Source organism: Hippocampus zosterae, unplaced genomic scaffold, assembly GCF_025434085.1.
Source record: "Hippocampus zosterae strain Florida unplaced genomic scaffold, ASM2543408v3 HiC_scaffold_22, whole genome shotgun sequence".
Lineage (NCBI taxonomy): Eukaryota > Metazoa > Chordata > Actinopteri > Syngnathiformes > Syngnathidae > Hippocampus > Hippocampus zosterae.
Window position 1 is genome coordinate 3,882,243 of NW_026262818.1, and position 12,794 is coordinate 3,895,036.

Here is a 12,794-nt window from a genome sequence, read left to right on the forward strand (position 1 = left end):
AGTCCGAAGGGCATGACCAGATACTCAAAATGGCCCAGAGGGGTCTTAAAAGCGGTCTTCCACTCATCTCCCTCTCTGATACGGACCAGGTGGTAAGCGCTGCGTAAATCCAATTTAGAGAATATAGTGGCGGATTGCAATGGGGCAAAGGCGGAGTCTAGCAATGGTAGTGGGTAGCGATTCTTTATGGTGATGTCGTTTAATCCACGGTAGTCGACGCAGGGGCGCAGAGTCTTATCTTTTTTGCTCACAAAGAAAAAACCCGCCCCTAACGGTGAACGCGACGGTCTGATGAGACCTGCGGCGAGCGAGCTGTTTATGTATTCCGTCAACGCCTCGCGCTCAGGTTGAGACACCTGGTACAGCCGCGAGGACGGTAACGGAGCGCCCGCCTGCAGGTCAATAGCGCAATCGTAGGGGCGGTGTGGAGGTAAAGAACGCGCTCGATCCTCACTAAATACCTCCCCGAGGTCCCGATAGCAATCCGGCACTCCGTCAAGGCAGACTTCCACGGAGGGGGTGACATGTTCGTACCCCCCGACGGCCGACTGTAGACAGTGTCTATAGCAGTAAGGGCTCCAGCTGTTGATTGCTGGGCGCGCCCAGGAGATTACGGGGTTGTGTACTCGTAACCATGGTAACCCGAGGACGAGTGGAGCGTTGCGAGACCGCATGACCAAAAAGCGCCGCAGCTCGATGTGATTACCCGAGAGTTGGAGCTTCAGTGGCTCCGTTCTGTGGGTTACGACCGCCAGGAGACGCCCATCGAGATCACGAATCCGCTTCCTATCGATCAGTCTCTCTAACGCGCAACCTAGCTCGGAAGCGAGCTCGGTGTCAATCAGGCATACGTCCGCTCCTGAGTCCACCAGGGCCCGAACCCGCTTAGACCGGGATTCCCCAGATATCGTTCCCTCAAGTACTAGTCTGTTCGGTCGCGTGTCGACTCGATCAGACTTGGGGTTTAACGCGCGTGACGGTGACTCACAGTACTCATGTTCGAAGGAAACAGATGATCCCGGGTGATTGGTGATGGTTGAAAAGGAATCTCTCTCCTCGCCACCAATGTTCTCGCTTCCCAGCTGCATAGGCTCCTCTGCTGGTGCTGTCTCCCGGAATACTCCCCCACGTTCCCGGCTTCGCTCCCTCAGGCGATTGTCCATGAGTAGGGCGAGATCGATCAGTTCTTCCAGGTCGGTGCTGTGATCACGGGTCGCCAGCTCGTCCTTGAGTTGGGAGTTTAATCCTCGGCGAAACAGCCCACACAACGCTCGATCCTCGTAGCCGCTTTGCGCCGCCAGGATCCGGAACTCGATGGAGTAATCGGCGACCGATCGTCTCCCCTGGTGGAGGGCGAGTAGCCGACCCTCTGCCTCTCGACCCCGCACGGGATGGTGAAACACCCGGCGGAATGCTGTCACAAACTCCGGGTACGATGATCGGAGACTTGGCTTGGCCTCGCTGGTCGCAATCGCCCATGACGCCGCCGGACCTGTCAACAAACTCATAACGTAGGCCACCTTGGCGGCATCATTAGCGTAGGCAGACGGCTGCTGGCAAAAAATGAGCGAGCATTGGTGGAGGAAGTGACCACACTGCCCATGCTCACCCCCGTAACGAGGTGGGTGTGGGAGCGAGGGTTCCCTCGACATAGTGGTCAGAGAGAGGGGTGCCTCCGGAGTGGTTGGATAGCTCCCTGAGGGGGGGAGTCTCCGTTCCTCCACCCGCACCAAACGAGGTTCGAGTTCATCGAACCGATGAGCCAGCATGGAGACCGTGCCTCGGAGTTCCGAAATGGCTTGGCCCTGCTGACTCATTTGCTGCTCTTTTCGGGTAAGAGCGGACAATATTCTCTCTACATCCGCGGGATCCATGGTGGCCGGAGAATTCTGTCACGTTCTGCTCGAGGGGAAAAAATCGCTCCGAGCAGAACAAATGAATTAAATAAGTTGGATCCCAGGTAAAGCAGACAAGAGAGAGTATTGTCACAAAATAAGGTGTCTTTAATGACAGAACGAAAAAACAACAGAAAGAGCCCGACAGGGAAAAACGGTAACAGAAAACGCTGATCAAATAAGGATCAGGAAATTAACAGAAAACGCTGATCAAATAAGGATCAGGAAACAAACAGAAAACGCTCGCGGCTAGAGCAAACGCGAGGAGATAATCGCGCTGGTGGAAATAGTATAAAAATACGAAATATCAAAAGTCGAACTAAGTGGGCAACAAGTATAGGTCGTAAGGCAAGTATGCAACGAGGCAAATAGCAATAGCGCAAATAGATAGCGAGAGCGAATAATGGCTCGGCGAGGAATTCTCCGGCAGTGAGATGACTGCCGGAGTCGCCTAATAAAGGCACGTAATCAGCCCGAAATAACGGGCAGGTGTGCCGAACAGGCGGCGGGAGAACCCGCCACCTGCTGGCGAGCACGCGACGTGACAGAAACAAATAGTTTTTTTTATCCTATCTTATTTTTTCCAAAAACTCTATGATTTCTACAATAGATGTGTATTGTTATAGCACTTTCACAACAGCTGCAGCTATAACAAAGCGCTTCACAGACAGTTAATATAAATTAACAAAATAATAACACAACACACGTAACATAAAACACGGAGAGTCATGCAATCTTAACTACTTTTCCTGCAAACTCTTTGTTGTTTGAAACAGTTCTCGATGAAAGAGGAGATAATCAAAGTGTCCTTTCACCAGTGGATCAGAGACGTCATGCTCAAAATGTGCACATGTCTGCTACAAGCTAAATTTGAAAGTGAACAAGAAGCTGGAGCGTCCGTTGATGAAAAAGAGATTGGTTTACTTGTCCTGTCCCATGTCAATCCGCTGCAATTCCAAGCGACTCTCAGGTCCAATTACCGATTTGTGCTCCGCGACGATGCTCCACTCTTCTCATCCTTGGCCCAACAAGCCATCCATCCAACCGCACCAGCGCAGACTGTCCAACAGCGTTGACATCTCCGCTAAACAAAACAGAGCTGTCAAAAATGCTGCCCATTATAGGCACAAACAACACTCGCGCCGCGTGGCAGCTTTACTTAGCTTTTCTTTAGCATGCTTGTGGACTTGCGCAGTTGACCTCATAATCCATTTGGTTTGCGATGGAACAGATTTGTCAATGAATTGCAGAGTGTTTCGTCATATCTACCAATTTTATTCCAAAGTGACATCACACGAATGATTTCTAACTGCAAATCATTTCCAGGCAACGTTATTAAATAGTCACTGCGATGAGAGACTAAATTTGAAGTAATTCTGTCTTCTACTAGCTGGTCCCACACGTGACTGAGTCTTGCCTGCCGATTCACAGAATGAGGGTTTATCACTTCCTCTGATTCACTTTACAGCGAATCAATGGACTCGCTCATCTTTTCTTTTCAAGACAGTACTAACACCTGCTAATATAAAATTGCAAATCGTGAAAGCAACAATGACGATATCAATGACACTGTATATCGCCCACCTCGTAGTGTCAAGCTTAATTAGGGAGAGCAAGTCGGGCCACAAAACATCAACATTTCATATCTTCTACTTCAAGGAGAGTTTTGCGCTTTGTCAGCGGAAGAGGCAAATAAACATGACTGCCATAAAATAAATAAATAAATGTATCACTCAAATTAATTTCAGAAAGGGCCAGCAACCAAATACAATCCGTGTTTTATTCAACTTGCCTCTGAGTGAAATGTTGAAAAACCGTGGTCCATGAGGACTTCTTGCCGGAAAACGTAATGATCCTTGTAAATAAAATGTTTTATTTGACTTGCCCGTGGCTTATAGCCTTTATGCAAAACAGAAACAAACACGGCCCATAACAGTGTATTGCAACACACAGATCATACCAAACAGGACTCAATTTTACCAAGTACACTAGTACGTCTATTTACAAAATTAATATGTTCTAGAAGAAACTTGAAAAGTAGAGACGTGTTTTCCATGTAAATACCCCAATTCCAGGTCTCCCAAAATTCTGACATAAATGTTTTATAAAAGCTTGAAAATGCATCAAAATATGTAACAAATACATGTTAGATTTAGATTATTGCACAATAAATGAGAGTTGTGCATAATATTTAAAAAAAAGCATAAAAAATAAAAATGGTCATTTAACTTTTAACTGTCATCATCGTTTTTTGGCCCCTTTAGTTTTTTTGCCAGCTTTTAACAATCCTTCGAAAATGTCCAAGGCAAACATCAGCATAGTAAGCGATCGTCCTACTGGTCAACACTTTTTCTGGGTGATTCACATTTACGGTACATAAAACTAACGGAACGCCTCATGGCCTGAGGGGCGAATGATGAAGACACTGCCTGCATCTCACCACACAGACAGATCCGGTAGATAAGATAAGATAACATAAGATAATAAAACCTTGATTAGTCTCGCAATGGAGAAATTCCCAATTCACAGCAGCAAAGTTATGAAAGGAAGAAGTAGAACAACAAAATAATAGGAGCTGCTGGAGAGGCAGCCACTCTTGCGGCGCCATTTTGAAGTAAAAAAATAACACAAATAACACAACACTTCACATAGGACACAGACAGTCGTGCAATCTTCACCACTTTTCTGCATATACTTTGTTGTCTGAATCAGTTATAGATGAAAGAGGAGAGGATCAAAGTGTCCTTTCACCAGTGGATCAGCGAGGCCCTCTTAGCCAATCGGATGCCAGGGTGATGCTCGGTAGTAGCCAATGGCAGAGCAGCTCTAAGTATGTTGCGTTCAGGAAACTTGAAGCTGCGAGTCCTGCTGTCCAAACTCTATTTTTACTTTTTGTATCTTCTTTTTTTAAGATAAGAAAACCTTTATTAGTCTCGCAATTGAGAAATTCCCAATTCACAGCAGCAAAGTTATGAAGTGGAAGAACAAAATATAGGAGCTGCTGGAAAGGCAGCCACTCTCGCGGCGCCATCTTAAAGTCAAAATAACACAACACAACACATAAGACACACATAACAAGAGGCGATATTTTCCTGTTGAGGCATTTCGTAACTTGCAAATTTCATAGAGACGTTCGTAAATAGAGGTACCACTGTACCAAAACGGCTAGATGTGCACTAAATATCGTGCTGAAACTGCTGTTAGGTGAGGTGCTTCACCCTTATAAACTATATTTTATGAAATGAACACATTCTGGACAATGAGAAGATTGTCCCTGTTTCTGGATTGCTGGTGGTGGGATTGTGATGTAGTTGCCCTACTTGTGTCAAGAAATGTGCCTTCATCTCTTTTAGTGTACCGGATAATTGCATAGTGCAAAGAAGTTTAGAACATGTTGAAGCCTTAGAGGAGAACCCAGCTGACCCGAATCATGTTGCTATCGGTTATGGACGAGGTCTTATTGTCATCTGGGATCTTCAGAAACGGTGTGCGATCCAGCACTTTCCGGCTACACAGGTAGGAAGTGACATACAGAATGCTCAGCACAATGCTTAATGATTTGATCAGTACATAAATGTGATATTTGGTTTTTGTCCATACACCACAGCAACTGGAGAGTCTGTGTTGGACAGAGGACAGAGGATACATTCTTAGTTCCCACAGCGATGGTAGCTACTGTCGTTGGCTGTTTGGTGAGGAAGATGGAAATGAGGTGGAGAAGTCAGACATTCCTTATGGTGAGGATGCTGCTTGCCCACTTTCCGATACTGTTGGATGAGAAAAACATTCAGCTGGATGGGAATGAATAACTTATTTTCCTTGCTTTCTCTAGGACATTTCCCTTGCAAAGCCATTTCTAAAATAATTCAGCTGCCTACAAAGAAAGGGTATGTTATCTTGTGTTTTCATTCGCTCATTTATTTCAGAGACGTGTATGTGTGTTAATGTTTGCTGATGGGTGACATGCACGGAATGTACTTTTAGTCAAGTTGCACACCCACTAAAGTGCATCTTTTTGCGAAACAAATGTAAACTGATCATTGTGACTATTTGCTTCAGGGAGAAATGTATATTCTCATCAATTTAAAGCCATTTCCAAGTGTCTTGCCCTGCCACACACCAAATGACTCAGCAGAAGTACAAGTACTGGAACAAATACAGTGGGTGACTTATATAAGTGTGTGTGTGTGTGTGTGCGTGTGTGTGTGTGTGTGTGTGTGTGTGCGTGTGTGTGTGTGTGTGTGTGTGTGTGTGTGTGTGTGTGTGTGTGCGTGGGTGCGCGTGCGTGTGTGCGTGTGTGCGTGTGTGCGTGTGTGTGTGTGTGTGTGCGTGCGTGCGTGCGTGCGTGTGCGTGTGCTGGATCACCACCTTATCGTGGTGAGGCACTTTGCGCGTCTCCGTGACCCCTATAGCTATGTCGGCACACTGTTGGACCTGGCTGAAACTCCTGACAGGCCCCACCGGAGGACAACACTTGTGGCCACAGAGCTCGCGAGGTATAACATCAATATAGCAGCTCTCAGCGAGACCAGAATACATGGAGATGACTCCCTGACAGAAGTCGGTGCAGGGTATACCTTCTTCTGGAAAGGGGTCCCTGAAGGCACTCGTCGAAACCATGGAGTTGGCTTTGCTGTGAAGTCCTAACTGCTGAAGCGCATCCCAGAATCCCCTACTGGCATCAAGAAAAAGCTGACAACATGGCGCATTCCCCTGGCAAAGGGACGGTTCGCCACACTCATCAGTGCTTACGAACCAACTGTGAATGCCGAGCACAATATAAAGGAGGATTTCTACAGTGCTCTGGACACCATCCTGCAGCAAACACCGGCTACGGACAAGCTCATAGTCATGGGAGATTTCAATGCTAGGGTGGGCACGGAACACCTGGTATGGAGTGAAGTTATTGGCCAGCATGGAGTGGGGAAAATGAACAACAACAGCCTTCGGATCCTCTCCCTCTGTGCAGAACATCAGTTGGTCATCACTAACACCATTTTCCAAATGAGGAACAGGTTTAATACCACATGGCAGCACCCCCGCTCCAAACACTGGCATCTCCTGGACTATGTGATTATCCGTCAAAAGAACATACGGGATGTCCTCATCACCTGTGTCATGCGCGGAGCTGAGTGTTGGCCTGACCATCTCATGATCAGATCCAAACTCCTCATGAGCATCAACCCCGTCATCCAAGAAGAGCTCCCAACAAAAGGCTCAAATGTGTGCAACATTGAACAACCCCACCACCAAAGCCAACCTCCGGCGACTCCTTGCTGAAAACCTTGACAAGATCCCTTGACAACATCAAGTGACTGGCCAGCTCTGCACCAGGCTATCCAGAGCACAGCCTCGGATGTGCTTGGCCAGTCAAGGAAGCGCCACCAGGATTGGTTTGACTGCAACTCAACCGAGATAAATACACTTCTGAAAGCAAAGCATGAGGCCCATAAAGCTCTCCTGTCCTGCCCTACATCTCTCACCCGTAAAGCCACCTTTTCTGCAATTAGAACAGTGACCCAGCGAGCACTCCGTATCATGGAGGACACCTGGTGGGTGCAGAAGGCAAATGAAATCCAAAACCTGGCAGACTGTAACAACATCCAGGACTTCTACAATGCCATCAAAGCACTGTATGGTCCCAAGAAGCGGGCAATTGCTCCAGTCCGATCAGCTGATGGCTCTGCACTCCTCAAGGACCACCATGAGATCCTTGCCCGTTGGGCAAGACACTTTGAAAATCTTCTCAACCACACCAACCCTGTCAACCCACACATTCTGGACAATCTTCCAGACCGGCCAACAATCATGAGCCTCGCCACCCCACCATCCTATTCTGAAACCCAGCAAGCCATTGCGGACCTAAAGAATAACAAAAGCGCTGGACCTGATGGCATCCCCGCAGAGGTTTTCAAACACGGAGGTTATCTCCTCACGCGCCGACTGCACCTACTGATTCAAAACATCTGGGAACAAGGGACCATCCCGCAGGATTAGAAGGATGCTAACATCGTTGTTATTTATAAGCAGAAAGTGGGCAGAGCAGCCTGTGGGAATAGCCGAGGAATCTCTCTCCTCTCAATCGCAGGAAAGATCTTGGCGAAAATCATGCTCAGCAGGCTGGTCAAGCACATCTCAGAAGGTGTGCTTCCAGAAACTCAGTGTGGCTACCGGAAGACTAGATCCACCATTGACATGATCTTTGTTTTGAGACAACTTTTGGAGAAAAGCAGAGAACATCACAAGGAACTGTGCATAGCCTTCGTCGATCTCAGCAAAGCCTTTGACACCATCAACCGTGAGTTGCTCTGGAAACACCTCCACAAACTTGGGGTGCCACCCAAGTTTCTCTGCATCCCCCATCAGCTGCATGATGGGATGCAAGCGACAGTGCTCAGCGGAGCACTCTGGAGCATTGGAGCCAATCTCGTCTCGCGAGAATGGAAATCTCGTCACGTGAGATTACTTAACGCGAGATCAAAACAACAATGGCTGCGATTATGAAACTGGGATCGTTGACTGAAAAATTTCCTTGCGTCCCAAAAACGCACATTATTTAGAATTGTGCGTTTGGTGTGAAGATTATGCGTCCAGGAAGCGGGACGCAGAGGTAACGAGATGGCTGATAAGGACATTTGAAATGTGTTCAAGTTGAAAGTTATTCTTATCAATCTGTGCAATCATTCCTGATGTGTGTTCATTTTTATAGGGCGCCATTCCTCTTCTTCAGTGGCGGCATGCCCAGGGCAAGCTTTGGGGACAGACACTGCATTACTATCATCCACAATAAAACACACGTTGCTTTGGACTTCACTTCCAGGATCATTGACTTCTTTGTCATCAAAGATGGACCACTTCGCACTGGTCGGTAAAAGTACAGAAACACCCAATTTCATAATTTTAACTCTGAAGATTTCATACTGTGCATGATCATAATGGAGCCAGTTTTGCTCCTTAGAGTTTCATATCAAGGTCTTGAAAGGTCTCAAGTATTGTGACGGGATATTTTTCGGGGGGGGGGGGGGGGGGTTGCATGCTAATTAATTGCATGAATTTCCCATGATCACTTGTTTTGACCAGGCGATCCCAGCGCATTAGTGGTCTTGGTTGAAGAGGAGTTGGTGGTGATTGACCTCAAGTCAGAAGGATGGCCAGTCATTCAGACACCTTACCTGGTTCCACTACACAGTTCAGCAATCACCTGCTCACACCATGTCTCTGCCATCCCTCTCAAACTGTGGGAGAGAATTCTTGCCGCCGGAAACCTCCAAAAGACAAATTACTCCAAAAAGGTACAATCAGTTTCACCCTTTGATGCTGTTCTTCTCCCGTCCTGCAGGTAATGCATACGGTGATCCCTCACTTATCGCGGTTAATGGGGACCAGAACACCCCGCGAAGACGAAAATCCGCGAATTAGGGTCCCCCGCGCTAATTTGATCAAATTTTCTCGATCAGAGGAGCAGCAATCTGGCAGTTTCCTAATTTATAACAATTTAGAAGACGCGAGAAGCTTTTTTGGAAAGGAGCATGTTGCCAAACACGCGTGACGGTTTGTGGCAGCTGATGAACATTCATACTCAAGCGAATCAGGTTGAATGCGATTTCTGAGACACTTTGCATGTTGGACGTGCCAACGTGGTTGACAGTTGACGACTCGTCTCTGATGTTTTTGCTTTGCCATTGAGACACAGGATACTGACTCAGACCAACGCATTCATATGATAGCACAAACACAATACACAACCTTATCTCTTCCCACCCTCAACAGTGTGCTCACGAAAACTTAATTCATCATCGAATAACAATGGCATGACACTGTATGGCGCCTGTGTCTTCAATGTCGTAATACATGTTGGAAGATGCCGTCTCGTTGAAGCGTATGGCAGTTTTATTTGACGTAGTCTTATCGCATGCTGCTGTGAAATCTGGCGCTCCTAGTTGTAAACGCCGAATTTTTAACCCTCACACTGCTAGTCGTTTCTCTGATGCCTTTAATAACCTTTGCGTACCCTCGTCTAACACAGAGGAACTCACCTCTTGGTTCGACTCGTCATGCCGGGCCATCCTGGATTTGGTGGCTCCTTCAAAAATTGTGCTGCCAAAGCCTAAACCCGAGCCATGGTTTAACGACATTACCCGCGCAGCTAGGCAAGAGTGTCGCAAAGCTGAACGCAAGTGGAAAAGAGACAAATTGCATGTCTCTTCTCAAATTTGGAAAGACAGCTGGCGTAACTACCAGCTCACAGTAAAAGAGGCCAAAAGAGAATATCTGTCGGACCTTATTCTAGCCAACCGTCACAACCTTCGTGCACTATTTAAAACGATAGATTCTGTACTCAAACCCCCTCTGCCTACTTGCTCGGATTCTTCAGCCGAGATGTGCAACAGATTCCTTCAGTTCTTTATTGATAAGGTCTCTACAGCTAGGATTCCGGTCCCAAATACCGCATCTGACCCCTCTGTCCATGTTCCATGTTCAGCTGTCCTAAATTCTTTTGATACTGTGTCCTTGGCGCTTTTGGAGGATGTAGTTCGCCAGACGAAGCCATCTGGCTCCCCTTGCGACTCTCTTCCCCCACGCTTCTTTCAGGAGGTTCTCCCGAGTGTTGGTGCATCGGTCTTGGATATCATCAACAGCAGCCTTTCTTCTGGTGTAGTTCCCCAACAGTTTAAACATGCTGTGGTCCAACCCTTGATCAAGAAACCTGGTCTTGATCCAGATGAGCTGTCAAGTTACAGACCCATTTCCAAACTGCCTTTCATTTCCAAAATTCTGGAAAAAGTGGTGCACATGCAGTTGAAACTTTTCTTGGATGAACATAACATCTTGGAGGTCTTCCAGTCAGGTTTCAAGACGATGCATAGCACGGAGTCAGCCCTGTTACGCGTTTCTAATGACATCCTCCTGGCAAATGACTCTGGAGACCACGTGTGTCTGGTTTTATTGGACTTAACTGCAGCATTTGATACAGTGGATCACAGTATTCTGCTGACTCGTTTGCAGCACTTGGTGGGCATTGGCGGGAGTGCTCTTGATTGGTTTAGGTCCTATCTAGCTGACAGGACCTTTTGTGTCAGCCTTGGCTGCTCTGAATCACGCACTGCTCCCCTGTCATGTGGTGTTCCACAGGGCTCAATTCTGGGGCCTCTGCTGTTCTCGCTGTATCTGCTCCCATTGGGTTCCATCTTAAGGAAACATGGTATTCCTTTCCACTGCTATGCAGATGACTGCCAGATCTATGTCCCACTGAGCAAGAAAGACACCTTCTCATTAAGGCCACTCCTATCCTGTCTGGAAGAAATCAAAACCTGGATGGCACAAAATTTCTTGAAGTTCAACGAAAAGAAGACAGAGGTGATATTGTTTGGCCCCAGTGGACCTTGTACATTCCATCCTGTAGACTTGGGCCCCCTATCTCCTTATCTGAAATCAACGGTCTCAAACTTGGGACTTAAACTGGACAGTGATTTCAAACTCGATCGGCAAATTGGTGCCGTTGTTAAATCCAGCTTCTTTCACCTTAGACAGCTGGCCAAAATAAAACCTTTCCTCTCACATGAACACTTTGAGACAGTAATTCATGCCTTTGTCACATCCCGGCTCGATTACTGCAACGCCCTGTACTTTGGAGTCAGCCAGTCCTCCATCAAGCGCCTTCAGCTGGTACAGAATGCCGCTGCTCGCCTCTTGACTGGTACTCGTAAGAGGGAGCATATAACTCCTACTTTGGCATCCCTTCACTGGCTCCCCATTCATTTTAGAATTATTTTTAAGATCCTCCTCTTTGTTTTCAAATCTCTGAATAATCTCGCGCCACCTTACCTCTCTGAGCTCATACGCCCCTACACCCCTGCCCGGCGCCTCAGGTCTGTGGACCAGTCTTTGCTAGACGTACCAAGAACTAAACTGAGGCTCAGAGGGGATCAAGCCTTTTCTGTTGCTGGTCCATCTCTCTGGAATGACCTCCCACTGAACATTCGGCAAGCCTCCTCGCTGCCCATCTTTAAAGCCCTCCTCAAAACTCACTTGTATTCTTTGGCGTTTGACTCAGCATGACTTAGATTTGCTCTTGATTTTACTGCTTGGTGCTTTCTACCGCCTTATTACTTATTACTTATTACTGATTCGTCTTACTGTCTATTGTATATGTTAAATCGCTCCATGTACAGCACTTTGTATGCAGCGATGGCTGTTTGAAAGTGCTCTATAAATACTGTTGACTTGACTTGACTTGATTAATTTTTTTGAAGTCATCTCGAGACAGGTTTGAGGTGTAAGAACTTGCTCCGTCTTGCTGGAACCAGAACTTGCTCATGAGTGATGGGTAGATGGTCTGGAGCTCATTCTTGAAGGTTTCGAGGACCTCCACATACCGCTCCTTGGTGACTGTCACTGCTGCGCCAGATTCGTCGATGAAAGAAGATTGGTCCAATGATGCCTCTGGCCGAGATTTCTGTTTCCAGCAAGACGGAGCAAGTTCTCACACCTCAAACCTGTCCCGAGATTGGCTGAAAGAGAACTCCGGAGGCCGAATGATCAGTCTAAAGACTGATTTTGAGTGGGCACCCCATAGTCCGGACCTATGCACCCCAGATGTTTGTCTTTGGGGCTATCTTCAGGACAGAGTCTACACAGGGAAACCCAGAACCATCAGGGAGGAGATGAGAGCCATTTCCAATTCAGTCTGTAAGAACCTCATGGACAACTTCGCGCTGCGCCTCAAGAAATGCACTGAGCTAAATGGAGGCCATCTAAAACATATGCTGTAGAACGGAGTAAAAAAGGCCAAAGACCCTAGTGTTTTGATGTGATGTTTTGAATATAATAAACTAGTTATGGCCAAAGTTTCATTTCATTCGACAAAACGCTAAGAAACGGGGCCTAATTAGAGTTGGG

The 12,794-nt window shown here is 47.0% G+C and overlaps 1 protein-coding gene across 5 annotated transcripts in view; it reads left to right on the top strand.

The window, feature by feature from the left end:
- The window catches only part of LOC127594586 (LLGL scribble cell polarity complex component 2-like), an 83,471-nt gene that overhangs the window by 38,554 nt on the left and 32,123 nt on the right, over window positions 1–12,794 (top strand). For all 5 annotated transcript variants that reach the window (XM_052056437.1, XM_052056436.1, XM_052056439.1 and 2 more), the window contains 5 exons: window positions 5,249–5,411; window positions 5,503–5,632; window positions 5,728–5,782; window positions 8,605–8,759; window positions 8,976–9,187. In XM_052056437.1, coding sequence (XP_051912397.1) covers window positions 5,249–5,411; window positions 5,503–5,632; window positions 5,728–5,782; window positions 8,605–8,759; window positions 8,976–9,187 — 715 coding nt within the window. The remainder of the gene's footprint in view (window positions 1–5,248; window positions 5,412–5,502; window positions 5,633–5,727; window positions 5,783–8,604; window positions 8,760–8,975; window positions 9,188–12,794) is intronic.